Below are 21,670 nucleotides of genomic sequence, written 5' to 3' on the forward strand. Positions count from 1 at the left end.
AGACTATCTTCTTTGGGAGGTGGGGGGAGGGCAGAAGGATTGGGGGAAAAATTGTAAAATTGAAAAAACAATAAAACTCTTGGCCTTTACAAAAAAAGGAATTCCTGGTTTGTAAGGAGTTTCTAGCATTTTCAGTCATTCAGAAGTCTAGTTAGCAAGAAAATTTTAATTATAACCAAAAGCTACCAGATGGCAGACTGGATGAAATGTTCCCTTACTGTTATTCCTACCCTTACAAAGGCTAGTGAATTAGGTGCTTTTTATCCCAATGCCCACTCCTCCCCAACACACATACTCTTCTTCTTTGATGTACCTTTGAAGGTACATGTTGAACTGGTTGCTTAGTTTGCAAAATCCCATAGTTATGGCTCTGAGAGTGGACAAATATCACAGAAGCTATTTTTAGGTTTTCACTTTAACTGCATTTCAAGTAGATGTGTTGTTTTGAAGCATGAAGACCAAAAGGGTGGGCTGGAGTGGAAATACTTGCATTAACATGTATACATATGTAACACTGTAGTAAAAACAGATGAGTATGTTTAACAAGGTGTTTTCCTTGAGTTAATAGATAAACTACGATCTGATTAATAACATCTCATTGGCCAGCCGGGAGATGAGATTTCATTAGACAGCTTCCATCTATTCAAGTTGACTTCAGTAATGAACTAATACAAATCCTGCACTTAGCACCCCAGACTTGGTTGCACATTGTTTGGCATTTGTGTCCCCCTTTAAACTGGGAGCCTCTCATGAGGAAGGCTTGACCATAAAGCTCTGTCCTCTAGAGAAACAAGACAATTCCACCAAACATTTAGTACTCACAGTCCTTCCTAACCTGCCCCTCTACCTTTCCAGGCTTCTTATATATTATGCCCACATACTTGAAATATATTCCTTAACTTGAAATCACTACATCTTTCAAATAGAGACATTTTCACTGTCTTCTCCCCATGTTTAGAATTCTGTCTTCATCTCTGCCTCCTGGCTTCCCTAGAGTTCTACAAGTCCCAGATAAAATTGTATCTTTCACTGGAAGTTTTGCTGATTCCCCCCATTCTCATTCTTTTCCTCTGTTGAGTTTCTCTAATTTATCCAATAATAACTTAGTTTCACTTTGTTTGGCACTTGTGTACCTCATTGAGCTGGGAGCCTCTCATGAGGAAAGACTGTCCTTTACTTTTCTTTGGCTTATTCCTGTGTTTGACACATAGAAATGCTTACTGACTAACTATACTGGATATAGTGATGAAACTTCCAAGCCTGGAAAAGGAATCCAATATGAATATATTGAGATGGATAACAAGAAGTAAGTCAAACCAACAAAGGAGAAGTATAACAAAGTCACTCTACATAAGACACTCTGACATTTTTTTATTTGCCCTGTGAAACAATTGTAGGCTCTAAGGTTTAATGCTATGCTGTTATCATTGGTTCCACATTTGTCCATCAAATATGTTATAAAAGATTTTGCCAGATGCTTTTCTGACATCTTGGTATACACAGTTTATAACATTTCTCTCATCTACCAGTGCATATACAATTTTAAAAAGCTTTCTCCCTTCTACCCTACTGGCAACTCCGCAGTGGTATAGTGTCTTATGTTGGCTGCTTCCCTAAAGACTAGAATGTGCAGATTATGGTGGAAAGACATTGAAATTACTGCAATTATTGTAACTACACAATAGCAATAGTGTTAGACTCAATTCTGATCAATGCACAACATGGAAACAATGTAAAGACTGACAATTTGCCTTCTGTGGTGGGGTGGAGGGAGAGAAGTAAGATTGGGGCAAAATTGTAAAACTCAATATAAATAAAATCTTTAATTAAAAAAACAATAGGGTTAGAATGGACAGATAATATCTCCTACAGAAAATGCTGAGGGACTGAGTATAGTGAAGTCAACAAACTCTAGAGTCTAGAGGAACGATCTACTTCTTGATTCTTTACATTGATGGCTACCCAACCCCATTCACAGCTGTTCCAGAGTACTTCCACAGCTGAGCCTAATCCCATTAGTACTATTACTTTAATGTCATTGTTTTTAGGATTAATGGTATTATACTATATCAAAGATGGCATTATGATAAAGTTAACTTTATAATTTGAAATTAAGAAGGTTGAGCTGCTATATCAACATTGCTGAGTTGGCTTAATACATGTAGAATTATATGAATTGTTCATCATTGATTCTCTCTTGAGCCTTTACAAGCATGGTATAGTTATTTTTCTGATGCTTCAAGAGGCCTGGTTATCTCAACAGTGTGAGTATTTTCTTGATTGTTATGTATTACAGCGTATTCAAGCTTTCTCACTTCTTGAGATCCTTGTCCATATTCTCCTATAGATCCTTGATGGAGGACCTATCCAACATGTTGGAAGTCTTACTCTAGAATTTTTTAGATTTTGGAGGATACTAGAAGAGTGGAACAGTTTGTGTTCACCCCCATTTGCCACATTATGCCTTCACTTCCTTTTTTGATCAGATATCTTGCAGATTATATCCTTCACTTATGGTGTGGTGAGTGTGATTATATTATAATATTAGGGAGATAGGAATGATGAAAGAGTAACATAGTAAAGAAGGTCATTAAAGAAACATATGAATGAAAAAGATGGCTTAATTGATAAATACTTTATGCGCTCCATGAGAATATTTGCAGCATCAAGAGAAAGTGAGGACAATCCAAGGCAAGGGTCACATGAGATAGGTAGATGGCTATCAGTTTCAATTATAGGCATACTGCAGAAGATAGCATAGGTTCAGTACCAGACCACCACAATAAAGCAAATATGGCAATAAAGGAAGTCAAACAATTTTTTTTTGTTTCCCAGTGAATGTAAGAGTTATATTTACACTAAATTGTAATCTACTGATTGTGCAATAATATTGTTTTTATAAAGGAAAACCTTAATTAAAAATACTTTTGTAACAGGTGCAAAAATTTAGGCAAGTTAATCAGAATTTATGAGCCTTTAATTATTTGAATCAAAGGCTGATTGTCTGGAAGCATCCAAGAAAATAGCAAAATGATACAGGTACAGACAAGGTTATATACTGAAAAACTACATCTTTTTTTACTTCTTATCTAAATTAAAATCATTCATGGTTCATACTTTACCTAGGGACTTTCCACCCAGGTGAGGAAAGGGGAAAACCACACATTCGGGAGACAGAGCCAAGTAAGAAATTGATATGGCAGCACATTCCTTGTGGTTATAGGTGTTGGATTGGGGACAAGAGAGGGTTTTATAACCAGAATGTCAGAGTATTTCAGGGGGCTACAGTGGAAAAAATGACAGGCCCTTTGCTGCTGGACTGGGGAGGCAGGTTGCAGGGGCAGGGGGTTTGAGGGCGCAACCATAATATTCCCTCCTCTTCTAATGTACCAACTCAAACTGTTGAGTTGACTTCCTGACAAAGAGGCTTGTAGAGCCCATATCAGGACTGGAGGACCAACACATGCACAGACTGGACCCTATCATTGATAAATCTGAGGAGGGAATTGATAAGGCAAGGTCCAAAAGTAAAGAGAAGGAGGATAATGAGGGATCCAGCCAGAGAGGCCACAAGAGTAGCTACGCAAGGTGACCAGGAGAACATAGAGGCTATCCTTTGGCTAACAAGGGCTATACTGTCCCGGATGACACCAGATTGGTTGACATAAAAGCAACAGGCTTCACAAAAGGCCATGCAGAATCCTCCTTGCTGGTGGAACAGGAGGTTCAGTCTCCTCCGATTTTGGAGAGTCACCTCTCCTAGGGAATTAAGGGAGTTTTCCAGATAGGTGATCTGATTTTCTAACTCCTTGAGATCCTTGTCCACCTGGGTGGTCCATTGGCTATAGGCGATGTTGGTCTGGATCAAGGCTGAGGTGGCTACTACAGCAGATCCAGCAATGCTGAGGCCCACCAGAAGTATGATTAGAATGGGAACTCAATGAATATGAAGATACTTGCCCCCACTTCTAGATGTTCTCGGCCACTTTCCCCTGAATAAAAGTAAACCTGAGGAGAAGTTGGACCACAATACACACCTCCTGGGAAAGGGGCTGAGTGAAGGTCTGAGAATGGATACAGGGAGTTAAACCTGAAGTGCATGCAAAGTGTAGTCCTTTCCAGGCTTTTCAAACAAAGGCTGTCAACCTGTTCCATCCCAAAAAGGGGGTACTGGGTGAGATAGCCAGAGAAGTAGTAAAATAGGGGCTATAGATTGAAGTGGTCTTATTGTATGAGGCTGAAACAACACATAGGCCAGCCACCTCTATTTCCCCTAGGGTGATTTAAGGCTGCACGCCCCAGGGACAGGAGGTGTGAGCTTCCTCTGGAGATAACATTGGAAAAGACAAGGGAAACAAAAAGAGGTTAACAGCAAGTTCAACATAGTAAGGAGGGGCCAGATCAAGGCAGAGCCAACAGTCCTTAGTCACTTTGGAATTGGTCTGGTTGGCAAGCAGGAACACCAAATCTAGGCTCTCTAGGAGGTGGGGAATGTGTGTCTGGCCACTGTGGGGTGGGTGGATGGGGGTGATGGAGGGGGCTGGCTCTGTTGGAAGAAGGAGGTTCAAAATCTGATTAGGTCCCATGGACCAGTCCTCCTGGTGATGGAACCTCTGGATGGTGAAGTACACCCTGGGGTCATGTCCTAATACTTACAGGCATAGACCTCAAGTGAGCCCCAAGTCCTATACATAGGTACATTTCTCCCCTATTTTCAGTTGAACCTTGCTCAGGATTCATGCCACTGCCTGGTTGCATGTTCCAGGGACAGAGCAAGTAGGGTTGGTGGGTTGCCAAACCAGGTCTGGTGAAACCAGGGTGCAGATCTGTTCCCCCATTCGACAGCCATGAGGCAATGGTAACACACCCCCAGGAGGTGCAGAGCAGCTGGTCAGGAGCATTGCATCCAGAGGGAGCATTGACCCGACAGATGTAGTGAGCAGCATGTTTCAACTCTCACTCCCACTCCAGAACCTGGCTTTCAAATGAATAACTCAGCTGGTAGTGGGGGACCTCTCTACAAGTCCCCCACAGAAGGTAAAAGGTCACACAAATCAAAATGAAACCAAGGGAGGGAATGAGCACCAGTGACATTGGTGCTAACCACCTTCCCATCCAAGGAGCGAATGAGCGTCCAGATATATTCATCTGCTCGTACCCCCATCAAGAGTGTGTAAATCGCACAGTAGGGGAGTCAGGGGGAGAAGTGACCTGCCATCGTTTCCCCTGGAGAATGTGACTGGAGTGTGCCTTTTTAAGTCGGGTTAGGTGTGTGTGGATCCAGGGCCTTTTCTCCACAACCTTGACTGCAGTAGGTATTGTCAGGGTGATCAGCTAGGGGACCTCCCAGCAGGGTTCCAGTGTTGAGAATGGAATCTTGCATATCATACCCACTCTCCTGGTTGATAGGACAGTGGAGGATCAGTCAGACTTTGAGGGAGTGGAGGCTGAAAGATGGACAGCCCTGCAATGGTGGAGGTGAGTTCCTGTTCCATGACCTGTAGGGAACTTAAAAGAGATTGATCAGTGATGGTTTTCAATAAGTCAGGCCTCAAAGAGGGCACTGTAGGGGTCCGTCGCCTGAACATGATTTCATAGGGAAAGAGAGATAGCCTATAGGGTGTGTTCTGGGTGTGGAACAGAGCAAAGTGTAAGAGCGTTAGCCAGTTTCCCTCAGTCTCCAGAGCCAACTTGGAAATATAGTCCTTGAGAGTCCTGTTCATGCTCTCTACTTGTCCGGAGCTCTGAGGGTGATGTGCACAGTGAAGCTTCCAAACTAACCTGGTTGCATTCGAGACACCTTGAACCAGCTTGGAGACAAAGGTAGGACTACTGCAGAGCCAGTCTTCTGGAGGAGACCAAATTGAGGAATGATCTCATTCAGCAAAATCTTGATGACAGGTTTAGCACTTTCTGTGCAGGAGGGAAAGGCTTCAATCCACCTAGAGAATGTGTCTATCATAACCAAAAGATGCCTGTGACCCTGTACCCTGGTCCTCATATCTGTGTAATCAACTTTCCAAACGTCTCCTGGAAACTGTCCCATATGGTGCTTTCTTTCAGGGGGTCTTGGACCCAACCTGGCATTCACTTTGACACAAGTTAAGCATTGCTGGTATATTGAGTACATCAAGTCTCCCACTCAGGGAATCATATAATCGCTGTTCACCAACTCTATCAGTTTGGTCTTTCCCAGATGGGAGGAGGCATGCACATCCTGGACTAATGCTTGACTTAAGGTTTCTGTAACAGCAGCCTTGTTGTCAGGATAAACCAGCCATCCCGATGGAGTTTGTTCAGCCCCTTGGTGCTGATGCAAGTTCATCTCTTTACCAGTATATACTGGTTTCTCTGGTAGTTCTTTGAGTGGGAGGAGGGGCAGTTTTAAAGCTTGGCAGGCAGTCACCCAGTATGCTTCCTCATCTGCCTTCCTATTTAACCAGGGCCACAGGATTCATGCCCTTCTGGTGCCCAGGGCAGTGGAAAATAGGAACTCTTTTAGGGAGCAACAAAGCTGCTAGTAGGTCTAAAATCTCTAGCCTATTTTTAATTTCCTGCCTGCTAGAGGTCACCATGCCCCTTTCTTGGTAGAGGGCAGCGTGAACGTGAGCTGTGGCAAGCTGTCCATGTAGATGTTGATGACCTTCCCCTCTCCCCAACAGAGTGCCTGAGCAACAGTGATTAATTAGGCTTTTTGAGCTGACATACCTGGGGGGAGGGAAACAGACCATATCCCAGAGTCCAAGGTTATGATGGACATGTCTGCCACTCATTGACCATTGAGAACACAGCTGCTGCCATCTGTGAAAAGGGAGACAGCATCTGGGTAGGGGAAGTCACAGAGATCTTAGTGGGAGTAAGCTAGGATAAAGACAAATGGGCCACAGTTGTGGACAGAGGATTTCTCAGAGTGATGTGGGAGGAGGGTGGGCGGGTTTAAGCCTGTGGATTTAGTGAGAGTAATGCATGGAGGTCCAAAAGAAGAACCTGAAACTGTGTGATATGAAGAGTAAGAAATCCAATGGTTGGGAGAGGAGGTCAGAAGGGATTCAATCTGGTGCGGAGTGGTGACGGACACGGCTTGGATGAAAGTCAACTTATCAGCCCCCTTGATCAGCAAGTTGATGATGAGATGACATGAGTCACACAGGCCATCCAGAGGCCACAGGATCGAGTCTTTTGGATAGATAAGCAACTGGGCATTTCCATGGCCCCAAGTCCTGTGTCAGCAATCCCTTGGCCACTCCCCAACTCTCTGAAACAAAGAGGTGGAATGGCAGCTCCAAGTCAGGCAGGGCAAGAACCAGAGCAGACACCAAGGAAGTTTTAAGAGTCTGAAATGTGGATTCTTCTTCAGGGCCCCACTGCAAAGGGGAGTCTACCCCACCTGTGGCCGAATAGAGTGGCTTGGCAATTTCTGCAAAACCCAGAATCCAGAGTCTACAATACCCGCTGGCTCCGAGGAATTCACAGAGTTGCTGTTTGGTAGTTGGCCATGGGATGTGGAGTATGGCCTGGATGTAAGCATTGCAGAAGGAGCACTTACCTACTGAGATGTTGAAACCAAGATACTTAACTGTTGGGAGGTAGAGCTGGGCTTTCTTTGCTTAAACTCGGTACCTGAGGCTGGCAAGGAGGTGGAGGAGAGAAAGAGTGGAAGGCTCACATTCACCTTGAGTGTCAGCTCCCAGGAGTATGTCATTGACATACTGAAGAAGGGTGATGCTAGGGTTGAGCAGCTGAAGGAAGCCAGGTCCCTGGCTAGAGCTTCTCCAAAAAGGGTGTGAGAGTTTGTAAAGCCATGAGGTAATTGTGTCCAAGTCAATTGGCCCGGAAATGTCCCCTCAGGGTCTCTCCATTGGAATGCAAAGAGGGGGTGGCTAACAGGAGCCAAAGGGATAGAGAAGAAAGTATTCTTCAAGTCCAGCAGGGAATAGAATACATGGGAGGGGGTTAGTGAGTTTAGGAGGGTGTAGGGGTTGGTCACAGTAGGAAGAATAGTCTCTATCCACTTATTGACCTCTTGCAAGTCCTGACCTGCAAGATGGGAGTATTCCAAGGAGACTGGCAAGGGATGAGTATTCCAGCCTCCCATAGTCGATTGATGTGGACAGAGATGCCCAACACAGTCTGTTGAGTCCAGCGGAGGGAACTCAGGCCGATACCAATATGATGCATAAGCTGGTTCATTTATTTATCACAGGATACATACTTTTATACTCTACATTTACGTAACCAATTACATAAGCGTTTTAGCAAGCATTTTATTTCACATGCATACCTTGTGTATGTCTTAGATGATTGTTTTTGAGAACCAAACAGTGTTTTGATAAACAGAGTGGAGATTGTTTTGAGAACCAAACAGTGATTTGATAAACAGAGTGCAGAATGCACTATCTCTCTGAGCCTGGGAATACATCTTGTTAGCTCAGACATGCAGCTACTCCCTTATCTAAGCTCTGAAGTACATCTTGCTCGTTAAAGCTCATAACTATTTCTGTGTTAACCCTTCATAGCTCTTAGCCTGGAACACATATGACACAACATCTCCACCTTTTCGTTTAAAGGCCTGGGAGAGCATGTTTTCTAGAGATCTCTGACAACACAAAATGATGCATGGTCCAAACAACAAGAATATAAGTATTAAGCAAATTACAATTATAGGTTTTACAATTGCCAAAAGCCAAGTAGGTAATCCTAAAGATTTTAACCAATCCTTAAAGAAATCTTCATGTACAGTTATTTTAGCAAGATTTTCTTGTAATTTTTTGATTTTAGCATAGACTGAAGCACTATTATCTGAAATATTAAAGCAACACATGCCTTCAAATTCCTCACAACAATGATTATATAATAAAAGCAAGAAATCTATTGCAGCTCTATTTTGTAGTGTAGCCTTGTGAATGCTCTGTACATCCATAATTATATCCATCAAAGCCATGGACGTAATGTTAGTCTGAGCTTTTGCCCAACATGCAAGTTTCTTCATGGTATTATAATTAATAGATGCCCATTACCCCTGGTGTGAAAAAGGGTGTGGCTACTGTTTCTGATACAGATAGAAAATTAACATTTTTATTACAGTTGGAAGAGAGAGGAATGCTCCTTGTTTTCCTAGGGCTTCTGGAGAAATTAAGATATGGTGTGGACACTAGTGCTAATTGGCCTAAGTAACAAGGTCCTCCTATAGGACACCATGGGATAGAGCTGTATGCATTGTCTTCACATATCAAGAATACTCCAAGGGGTAATGACTTCGCTCCCTCAATTTGTAGTTCAAGGGGCCCCCATTCTGTTTTTGATAAATTCCAATAATGAGAATGCCCTGATACATTAGTGAATCATTCCCACTTAGGGGAATCCCAAGGTACGTTTTCTTTAAAATACTCTAAACCTCCAAATATAAAAACTCCTGTAGCATTAGAAAGTTGTGGGGAGCTCACAAGACTACAATATGGGAGATGAGTGATATTCTCTTTTATTCCAGGGGGAACTCTCCACAAGAGATTTATTTCCTGTGGTTCCTGTGTAGTTGGTTTATTTAAAGCCTTTAATATAGCTCTTAATCTATAACTATTTTTCAGGGATGGCCAGGTATAATTTTTCTGCTTATCACACATACATACACAAGAACTATACTGCTGAAAACTCCTACATGTTCCTCTTAACTGTCCATAGTACCCTTTCAGTCTCTGTTTGATGTTCTCTGGGTCCAGGAGGATCCCTATGAAGCATGTCTTGAAGAGATCACCAACTGATTTCAGGGAGATACACATTTGATGCTGTAGATACTTAGGAATCAGATGAGTCACAAGAGCCATAGCAGGCAGGATGCAAGTGCCAACAGAAGAAGTATCATTTTTCAGGTGAGGTTTTACCCGATTTGCAGGAACCCACTGTGGTTTCGATGAACCTGAAACAACACACCCATACCCTCGTCCCCAGGTTAGTAACCGATAGGAATTGTCCCATTGGGCAGTCTTAGGATCAAAAACAGAGACAGAAGTGTCAACATCGTCAAAGTGTGCCGTGTTCTTTGAAAAGTGTAAGAGGCTTGTTATCTGACATGGAGTGCCTAGGGTTAAGCCAGTTCAAAACATAAATCACTTTGCTCACTATGTTATGCGGTGATCCCCCAACCTTCCCCTTTACTTTTAAAAAAAAAGGCTAAGTATTTCTCAGCATCCTGATGAGCCCTGTCAGTGGCGGTCATGCCAGGCAGACCGAGGCGAATGAGACACGGACATGAAGCGGGGTGGAGGGGGTTAAATCCTCCTCCCTCCTCTGCCAGCCCAGGGATGATTCACGGTGGCTGCCGAGTCAAGTCCTCATTAAGCAGGAGAGTTGCTTTACTGCAGTCAGGGCAGGAGGCAACAATCATTCTCGTCTGTGTCAGGGGCAGGTTGAAGGTTTTCGCCAAAGCCTTGGCTGATTTGAGCAGGATGCAGCAGGGGGAGGGAGTGGAGGCACGGCAGGCTAACAGAGCTCCATGGGGCTCGAAGCCACACGAAGCAGGCCCAACGCCCAACTGCCAGAGGGCAGAGGGGGAGAACAGGATCGGCTTTCCTCCTCTCGGTCTGCCCTGCCCAGGCCACAGAGTGCAGGCGGCCTGGGGCCCCTGATCTGAAAAGCTAGTGAGAGACAAAAGCGGCAGCGGAAAGGCTCTGGGGCTGCCCACCTGCCCACCCTCTTCCCGGCCAGGTGGCAGTGGGGATTAATTAACCTTTTTTTCTGCTAGAGGAGGCACAAGCGAACTTCCTCCAATAGCGGTCCTTTCAGCCTCAGTCACAGTGGGGCAAGCCCACAAACTTTCAATGTCATCATAGACACTTTTGCACAGTGTGCCATACGGTTCTGCCAGTCTCTGGGCTTCCTTGTACTTAGTTTGGACTGCTTCCCATAAGCTTTTTCTCAGCTTATCCCATTTTTCCAAGGAGAAGAGTTCTTCAGTCTTACTAATTATGCCCTTATCTCTTCCCCAGTGTAATACCCAGGAAATTTCTGATCTCTTAACAGGCAGGTCATATTTTTTTGATAAGTCCTCTAAGGTATTAAGTGTGATGCACTCGGTGGCTGATGCAGCCAATCCCATCCCAAATTTCCTGACTCACAGGTCAGTCGTGGCCACTTAAATCCGCTTTTCTTCTAGCTCCGAGCAAGGGGGTGTTAAGCACTTCCCTACCAACTCTTACCGGGATGTCTTCTCCCCATTCGACTCACTTCCATCAGGTCGGGGTCACCAGATGTTGAGTCTGGCGGAGGGAACTCAGGCCCTCACCAATATGATACATAAACTGGTTCTTTTATTGATCACAGGATACATACTTTTATACTCTACATTTACGCAACCAATTACATAAGCATTTTAGCAAGCATTATTTTCACATGCATACCTTGTGTATGTCTTAGGTGATTGTTTTGAGAACCAAACAGTGATTTGATAAACAGAGCGCAGAAGGTAATTATCTCAGAATGTGCTATCTATCTGAGTTTGGGAATATATCTTGTTAGCTGACACATGCAGCTACTTCCTTATCTAGCTCTGAAGTACACCTTGCTCATTAAAGCACATAACTATTTCTGTGTTAACCCTTCATAGCTCTTAGCCTGGAACACATATGACACAACAACAGTCATCCAGCTGAGGGGATATTGAGAGACCCAGACAGGTGTGGCATCTGAAAGCAACTGGATGACCATGGGGGAATGTGGGCTGCCAGTCCAGGGGGTCTAGCTTCAGCCCATACTTTTGGCACAATTGTGAGGAATGGGTGGGCTAATTAAGTGGGCATGACCCATCCAACACTGTGGGCTTCCCACCTGTAAAGGTCCTCCAAAGGATGAGTGATAGTAAGGATTCCCCAAGGTCCCCCAAGGTGGAAGGCAGTGACTTTTGGAGTGAAGGAGATGGTGGCCTGCAGTTGGTGCAGGAGATCCCATCCCAGGAGTGGAAAAATGACAGTCCAGCATGATCAAAAAAGAATGGGAAACAGTCCCAGTACCAAAGTCGAGAGTACAGGGTCCAGTATGGGGAAAGGATTGCAATTGGCCACTAGTGCTTTGGTCCAGGACAGCAGGTTCTGCCCGAGAGATGGGTCCCAAAGGTTCAGTGAGGACAGAATGGGTGGCCCCAGTATTGACAAGGAAGGTAGTCGGTTGCCCTTCCACCCGTAGCATCACCATGGATTCCTGGGGTTGTAGGGCAAAGGAATAGGGGGAACCCTATCCCAAAACCTTAACAGAACCCATTTGTTGCTGAGGGTCGGATCTCTCAGGGTACCCCCCTTTCCAATGGCCAAACTGTTTGCACTAGACACATTGATCCCATTCCAAGCTGCTCCTGTTAGCCACCCCTTCTTTGCATTCCAAAGGAGAGGGGATTGATTAAAGGGGCAGCGGGAACCAGTCTGTTGCTCATCCAACCCCCTCCCACATGGACAGACAGGAAGAGCAGCAATAACATCTCTAACTAACTGCTTGGATCTAGTGATTTCAGTATCATCCCTGTTGTTAAAAACCTTCTGAGCTATTTCTACAAATTCAGATAGATTTTTCCCTTCAAACTCCTCTAACTTCTGCAAATTTCTTCTGATATTGGGGCAGACTGAGAATCAAAATTTAAGTTAAAAACACTCCAGTCATCCTCATCTTCTGGGTTTATAGGAGTGTACTGCCTGTAGGCATCAGAGTCATTGAAGAAAGGCCCCCAAGGGGCAACTAGGTGGCACAGTGGATAGAGCACCAGCCCTGAAGTCAGGAAGACCTGAGTTCAAATATGGCTTCAGACACTTCATAATCACCTATCTGTGTGACTGTGGTCAAGTCACTTAACCCCGTTTGCCTTGCAAAAACCTTAAAACTAATTAATTAATCAATTAATCACTCAATTAATTAATTAATTTAAAAAGGGAAGAAAGGTCTCCAGACTCTCATTCTTTTCTTGGGTGACCTGACTGACCTTGGAGAGATTGGTGGGCTGTTTGGTGGCATTATGGAGCCCTGCAACTAAAATCTCTTTATCTCTTCAAGGATTCCTGACCATGGTCATCATTGGAATCCCAGTTGGGTCAAGTGGAGGGGAAATAACGAGCTACCCTATGGGGGTCAGAGGTTGGGAGAACATCAGACCTGGAAACAACCTTTCTTGGCTGCCATGTGAATGCAATTGCTCCTCAGTAGTTAAGAGAACCTGAAGGAGCTGTTGGCAATCATCTCATGTGGGTTGGTATGTCTGGAAGACAATGCCCAGGAGTTGAATTAGGGCTTGTGGCTGGTCAGAAAAAGGGGTAGTCCATACTCTTTGCCCTTGTGGGTATGTGGGGGACTGACCAAGTCCCCCACCAAGTGGGGGTGTTGGGATAGTGGGTAATGGAGGTAGGTGTTTATGGGGTCTAAGTCAATGACTGTAGGAGGTAGGACAGGATAGAGCTGGGGGTGGGAAAAGAGGAGGGGGACAGGGGGGGGTTGTAGTGCTGATGGTTGTAGTGTTGATGGTGGCAGAGGTTTAAGAGGAGGGGGAGGCAGAGGGGGAGGGTGTGGAGGAGCAGTAACCAACTCAAGGGGGGTGTCTCATGGGTCAGGGGAACAGCAGAAAGAACAGGAGATCCTGAGATCTCCTCAGACCCCTCTAAGTGTGGAGTGGGGATCATGGAAGAGGCATATTGAGCCCCCATACTCAGCACTGGCAGGGTTGCCATTGGGGCAGACAGGAGAGCTTTGGGGTATTACCCATGAGGGAGGGAGGTAAGGAGGCAAAAATATGACACCTGATCAGGATGTCCTAGGCTACCAAAAACGATGCTGTCAACTTGCCTAGCAATGAAAATGTCAAAGGTACCCCTTCAGTGGCCATCACACATTGAAGGTCAACCATTCCTTGGAATAAAAAACTTCCTTTTTTCCCTTAGTAATATTAAACCCAGACCCCTAGCATCCTTTTTCAAAGCAGAACAATTCTTCACAACAACGTGTAAAGGAGTGGGGGACGATTGGGACTGTCCCATAGTATTGATTCCCAAAAAGGCTGGCAATGACACGACAAAACACAGACACAAAATGGACAGAACTCCACATGCAAGAAAACAAACACAATAACTGGAAGAAAACCAAGCCAGGAGGGAGGAGGGTGTCCCCCACCTCTCTCCAGTAAGGGGAGTTCAGCTGTGTCCAGCCTTCCACTTACTATACCAGAGTACTCACCAGGACCAGGACTAGGGACTTGTATGCCAAACAGGTGAATTTTCATTCAGATTTCCAGGGCCAGGTGCTCCATGGTTGGAGACCTTGGAGCTGAGGGACATCTCTCAGCAGCAGCCTCCTAAGGCATCACTCCCCACGAACACTTGCCAGTCTAACTGGGCAAGATCTTCCAGTAGGAAGATTCTCGCTGAGTCTTCCAAATGTCACAGCCACAAGAATTTGTATAGGTTAATCGGAATTTAGGAGCCTTTAATTACTCGCATCGAGGGTTGATTGTCTGGAAGCATCCAAGACAATATCAAAATGGTACAGGCACAAGCAAGCTTATATACTGAAAAACCACATCCTTGTTTACTTCTTATCTTAATTAAAATCACATGTGGTTCATAATTTACCCAGGGGAGGAAAGGGGAAAATCATATGTTCGGAAGACCTAGCCAAGCAGGAAATTGATATGGAAGCACATTCGTTGTGGTTACAGGTGTTGGGTTGGGGGCAAGAGGGGGTATTGTAATCCGGATGTCAGAATACTTCAGGGGCTTACAGTGGAAAATGACAGGCCCTTTGCTGCTGGGCTGGGGAGGCAGGTTTCAGGGGCAGGGGCCCTGAGGAGGCAACCATAACACTTTATTGCTGAGACATGCTACCCATCATGTGAATCTTAAGTGAGTCATAATCTTTTTTGCTGGTTAAAACTCTTGCCTGGATGTTGTATGATTAAGGAGTGTGGTTTCGATTCGCTCCTACAAAATGACACATTCACACCAACAAAACTAAAAACAATATATTTAATAAAGTGATTATAAAACAGGTAGAAAAATCAGTTTTATAGTAAAACTAACCAATAAGTACCAATATAATAGAAAGAAGAGCAAAGCCTACATAAGCATAGATACTAAGAGAAAACATCACCAAATTGGGGAAGCTTCAACATCTGAGTCAACAGTAGCTGGGAAGCCCCCAAGGAACAGCCTTCAGAGTCCACATCAGGAAGGCCCCAGGCAGAGCATCCTCTCCATGGGTGAGACTCCAATTAGGCTAAAGTCTAATTAGATCTTATATAGTTTGAGAACAAAGAAGGCTTCTTGCCTCTTTTTTGTGGAATAAAACCAAATTTTCCAGGCTGTCCGAGGAGGGAGCCACCCCTCCCCAAACCCCAAGGTTATTGTGTTTACATTCAGAAATGGCTAGTTCCTGATGAGATAGGCAAAGTTAATCAAGTATGGCCTTGAGAGTCTGGCCAGGACCAGTCAAGGACATTCAGTGGTTCTTTTAAATACTCAAGCTGTTTTAAAAATGTGCATGAGATCAATCCTGTTAATGTCCCCTCCCTGTACATCAGAGGTGAATTGGGGGTCAGTGATTCTCTATAGCTAACCTATAAGGCTTTACTATGGAAAATCTTATATCCTATGTATTAACCGTACAGATGTTAATGGCTACTGACTGATCAGGGTGATACTTGCTGAAGGCTGGGCCAGCTAAACTGCAGCAGATTGCTTCATTAATTGACTCCTTTCATTTGAATACTTGAATACTTAGACAATGTACTATTATTATCTGGCCTAATTTCAATATTGTTGTTCAATGGAGAAGCTAGAGAAGAGGAAGAAAGCCAGAGATCAGGAAACAGTTGGCTGAAGGAGCAGTCAGAATACACACACAGCATTTATTATGTCCATTATATCATATGGCTGCAGTTCATGGCAACCCAAAATGTTAATAATAGAAACATCAAAGATCGCTATCACAGATCATCATAACAACCATAATAATGATAATGAAAATGTTTGAAATATTGCAAGAATTACAAAATGTAACCTAGAGACATGATGTGAGAACATGTTAAGAAAATGGCAATAACAGACTTGTACAACAAAAGGTTGCCACAAACCTTCAATATATTATACATATATAATGTAAATACATATATACACACAACATACATATGTATATATATATTTACATAAAGAAATATATCACTCTATTTCCCATCATGTTTCTACACTCTTGTTTCATCTAAATCTAGAGACTTAGAGCACATCCATGTAAAACTGAGGCCTTTGCATTTAAATTCATGATCAAATTCTTACATTATCATTCATCTAAGGGTAAAAATTCAATATCCTGTGCTAGGAAGTAATAAAAGATAGTTGTTTCTGAATATAATTGTTTAGTATAAAATCACAAAATATTAAACAGAGTTCACTTAAACTGAATGCTTTCTTCCTATTCTAATCTAAAATCTTTGAAAAAATGGTATGGAGAGGAGAATATAAGTTTAGAATATCTCAGTTTTAATTTGATCTTACATTTTAATATAAATCTAAAACTTTTCTCAGTGGATATTTTGTCCCTTTATGAATCTACTATGTAAGCTTCTTTTCTTCAGTAAAATCAATGGTTTATTTTCTAAAACTTTAGTTCAGTAACTCCTCGATATTGCACCCTTCCCACGCTTAGGGTTTACTCACCCTACTTCCACTAGTAGTCCTTTGTATTTAAGATGATCACACCAACCAACAAAGTGATTGGAAGTATGAGTTGCACAATTATGTTTATTATAGTGAGGAGCATACTGTGTTAAGCATCCTCACTTGCCTTTAGCAGAACTGTTCCACCTCAGGGCCTGATTTATAGGAAACAGGACTCCTGGAGATGGTCTGGCTACTAAAGGAGTCTCTTGGCCTTAAATGGACAAGCACTAACCTGTACTATGTCGTGATAGAATACAACAATCAGGTACATCCTGTCTCTCGAAGAGTTAATTGTCAGTGTGTCCTTTTTCTGAAATCTTCCATCTTTCAATGGCATAATCAGACAGGGTCCTCAAAAAAGTGAACCCTATCACTGTCATGTTTCTAGGGGTAACTCTATGAGTACCTACACTGTTACCGTTAGCTCATTAGCCCCTACTGTTAACTTCCTATTAACAGTCAATACACTATTCCATCTTTCTTTAGGGTACTCAGTTTCAAGTAATTCCATCAGTTCTACTAATCATAATTACTGAGAATCTTACAAAGATGTGCAGCTAGGGGAAAAGGTAGAAATACCCTGTCAACTCTAGAAACAATTTTGCTTAATAGTTCGCTTCATATACAGCTAAGGTTAATAAGCTGCAACCCCTTCCTAGGGTGGGGAAGGTCTAACTTGTGGGGTAGGAGGAAGGGAGGAGGGGTGCTACTGATGTTGACAATAGAGTTTCTAAAGCAGAGTTGATTCCACTTTGCCTAAAGTCAGAATTCGTGTAGGGGCAGTACTGAGTCTACAAGTAGGAATTACATTGGCCCTGGTTTGGAGGCTGTGGAGGCAAGAAACTAAACAAGTTACCAGTGCTCCCCACAGGGCTTTGGACATAGGAAACAATAAATATTTGTTGAATTTAATTGAATTATCAGGATTCTTCAAATCTCACCTTGTAGAGGAATATTTATTCTTACTTACATAAAAAACCCTCCTTGAATTACTTCTAAGTCCTTTTATTATAAAGAAAAAATGATTTAATTTTACAATTAAAATTATTAAATACCTACTTGTTATACTTAGTAATTAATGTTCCTGTAATCCATCCTCCACATAACAGGAAACTGATTATCCTTAAGTAGAACCCTAATATGACCTTCCCCACACTCATTCAAATTCATATGGCTTCCTGTTACCACCAGGCTCAAATATGAACCCCTTTGTTTAGCATTTAAAGCTCTTCCCAATCTTGTCCTTCCTACATTCTTGGCCTTCTTACACTTGCCTCCCCTCTATATACTCCACAATTTGGTGACACTGGCCTTCTTGTATCTAACACTCTGCCTTTGCACTGGTTATGACTGGAATGTTCTTCCTCTTCAACTCTAACTTAAATATTGACTTCCTCTAAAATTCACCTCAAATTCCATCCCCCCAAACAGTAGGGTCTTCCCCTCTAAGGTTATCTTCCACCTATATGTGTATGTATTTTGGAAGTACCCATTTGTTTGTTAGCTGTCTCCCTCATTTAAAATTTCAGGTCCAGTTGTACAAAAACATTTATAGTAGCTCTTTGCAAAGTAAAGGGCTACTCACCAATTGGGGAATGGCTGAACAAGTTGTGGTACATGATTGTAATGAAATACTATTGTGCTAAAAGAAATGAAGAACAAAATGGTTTCAGGAAAACTTGGAAACACTTAAATGAATTGATGCAAACTGAGGTGAACAGAACCTGGAGAACAATGCACAATAGCAGTTATGAATAACTTAGTTATTCTCATGATCTAAGACATTTCCAAAGGACTCATGATGAAAAACACTATCCACCTCCAGAGAAAGAACTGATGGAGTCTAAATACAGATTGAAGCAGAATATTTTTCACTTCCTGTATTTTTTGTGTTTTTTTTCCCCTTTGGATGTATGTCTTCTTTCACAACATGACTAATATAGCAATATGTTTTGCATGATTGAACACATATAATCTATGTCAAATTACTTACTGTCTCAAGGAGGGGGGAGATGAGGAAGAAAAGGAAAACTTTAGAATTCAAATTTCTTTTAAAGTGAATTTTAAAACTGTTATTTATATGTATTTGGAGAAAAAAATAAAATGATATTAAAAGGAAAAAAATAGAGTCAAAGCTCCTCGAGGGCAGGGACAGTTTTTCCTTTCCATTCCCAATGTTTAGCACAGTGATTGGCACATAGAATTTAGTAAATACTAATTAATTGATTGCTGGGAAATATACAAGGTACTAAGTAAGGTATGAAGATGAATTAGAATGGAACTTACAAGCCAGTATATATGCATAAATAAATGTAATACAAAATAAAATATTTAAGAGAGGTACAAAAGACCTAAGAAAGGAGAGACAACTTCCAGTTGGGGTGATTTGGAAAGAAATCCTGGATGAGGTGACATCTAAGCTGGGTCTTGAAGGACAGAAAGAAATTTAACTCTCTGAGGTCAGTGATTGGGCATTTCTGACACAGGATTGGTAAAACTATGAGTTGGTATCTCCACCTTCAAACTTTCTACTCTTTATTCTACAGGATGGACATGGTCACATGCATCTTAGATGAACAGTAAGTCACCAACTACACTTCTACTGGTAAAACTGAGGACCATCAGGTTTTGAAATGTGCCTTTGATAAACACAACTGTCCTCATAATATTGCCACCTGACCTGGTGATCTCTACGGTTTCCAGGACTTTATTACCTTTTCACTGGATGAACTCAAAGACCCATTTTTTTCTACACTCTTGTTTCATCTAAATCTAGATACTTAGAGCACATCCATATAAAAACTGAGGCCTTTGCATTTATGCTCATGATCAAGTTCCACATTATCCACTTTGCAACTCTGTGTTATCCCCCTTCTTTAGATCAGAGGTTATCTATTTTTTTACTTTGTCTCTTAAGGACTTAGAATATTTTTTGGATCATGATATTTAATAAATGTTCATTCAGTCATATGTGCATATCCCTTTATACTCCTGTTAAAACAGATAATATAGAAAGAGGACTGGTATGAGAAAAGATAGAATGGATCCATATTTTTAAGGTTCTAGGATGAAAAGGAAAGTAGTTTCAGATTTATTCAAATTTATAAATATCCTCATGGGAGACTCTAATGTTCACTTGCATGTAGACTCTAATAGTCACTTGGAGATATTCTTAAATAACAATGGAAAAGATTGTATAGCACAAATGAACTCAAGGAAAAATAATAATATATTCCTAAAAAAACTTTGTTGTTGATGCTGTTCTTCTTGGTAGATATAATGGTCAGTGGGGACCATCTGATTTAAGTGAATTAACTTTTGGTCCTCTCCCATATTACTTCACTAATAATCTTGCTTCTACCAGCAAGAGCTAAGAGAACCAGAGATTTTTCATGTACCCTCTTATTGAAAATTAATTGTTGTGTGCATTTATTCAATAGAAGACAGAGGATTTTAGGACTCCTCAGGAAATTAAGGTAGTTGTAGAACTATAAAGAGAAATAAAATGCATAGTCAAATTCTATGAATAGACATCCATGACTAAAGTCCAATGATGGGGTATGTTGGAGTTGGGTAAGAAATGAGGGTGAAGAAGACAAGGAAGACAGCAGAATTATGATGGATGCAATCAAAAAAAGAATAAAACCTACCACTACAGTAACTTAAAATTGGTATAGAATTTAATGACTGTGTTTCTGAAAATAGCTGACTCCAAAATTTCCAACATCGAGGTCAGAGAGTTATGTTTTTCCCCCTCTCATTTTTCAATTGTATTAAGTTTGATCAATGCTTTCTACTATTGCAGGCAATGATCTATTACACACCATATAATTCAAAGTAAAAGCAAAATTAGCATGATAGAATTTTTAGATAAAAATAATCACGTTGGACTATTAAGAGAGACTCAACACTTAAATACTCAAAGCAGTGTTGAAGCAAAATAATTTATTTATAAACAGAAACAAAGATAGAGGAAAAGTAATACAGAATGAATAGGTGATCATAGTGTGATAATGACTTTTATTTGAATCTAATAGATACTATTAGTTTGTTGGCATGAAGTTTGAAGAGGTGTAAATATGGAAGAGCTCTAAGGGAAGTCAATATAGGGTTGGAAGATAATAGAGAAAGCAGAACCAAAGCTGCAGCTGTGGTTTTTATTCTTAATAGTGAAGGAAGCCCTTTCCCCCAAGATGGCACTGAAGGCCAAGAAGGAAGCCGTCGCCCCCCCCCCCAAGACAGAAGCCAAGGTCAAGGCCTTGAAGGCCAAGAAGGCGGTGTTGAAGGGCGTCTACAGACACAAGAAGAAGAAGATCCGAACCTCGCCCACCTTCCGGAGACCCAAGGCGCTGAGGCTTTGCAGGCAGCCAAAATACCTGTGGAAAAGTGCCCCTCGGAGAAACAAGCTTGATCACTATGCCATCATTAAGTTCCCCCTGACCACGGAGTCTGCTATGAAAAAGATTGAGGATAACAACACCCTGGTCTTCATTGTGGACATCAAGGCCAACAAACACCAAATCAAGCCGACCGTAAAGAAACTGTATGACATTGATGTGGCCAAGGTCAACACACTGATCCAGCCTGATGGAGAGAAGAAGGCCTATGTCTGGCTTGCCCCAGACTATGATGCTTTAGATGTTGCCAATAAGATTGGAATCATCTAAACTGTCCAGCTGCCCTGCTTCTTCACCCACAATAAAAAAAGTTTTCCAGGAAAAAAAAATAGTGAAGGAAAAGTAAACAAAAGTCCAAATTTCCCTAAGGATGATGGTACATCACTTCAGCCTTCACTCTTTGTGGCAGACCTAACTTATATCAAGGACAGTGATATATGTTATTGCTCTTGAAAAAGAGAGATATTAACCAAATCTTTGTTCCCCACAATCCACATGGCACACTTCTATAAAAGCCAAGTTAAAGTTCAAAGCCAAGTTAAAGTTCCTGGCTGAGATTTATGACAGGTTCAAGAGGGCATCCACTTGACTCAATCC

At 42.1% G+C, this 21,670-nt stretch overlaps 1 protein-coding gene across 1 annotated transcript; it reads left to right on the top strand.

Annotated features, from left to right (window-relative positions):
* The first annotated feature begins 20,869 nt into the window (after window positions 1-20,869).
* Window positions 20,870-21,386, top strand: LOC141504051 (large ribosomal subunit protein uL23-like). The gene has a single exon (XM_074208908.1). The coding sequence runs from the start codon at window positions 20,870-20,872 to the stop codon at window positions 21,341-21,343; it is 474 nt and encodes a 157-aa protein (XP_074065009.1). The 3' UTR covers window positions 21,344-21,386.
* The last annotated feature ends 284 nt before the right edge of the window (window positions 21,387-21,670 follow it).

The sequence above is a fragment of the Macrotis lagotis genome, unplaced genomic scaffold (genome assembly GCF_037893015.1).
Source record: "Macrotis lagotis isolate mMagLag1 unplaced genomic scaffold, bilby.v1.9.chrom.fasta BILBYCTG040, whole genome shotgun sequence".
Taxonomy (NCBI): Eukaryota; Metazoa; Chordata; class Mammalia; order Peramelemorphia; family Peramelidae; genus Macrotis; species Macrotis lagotis.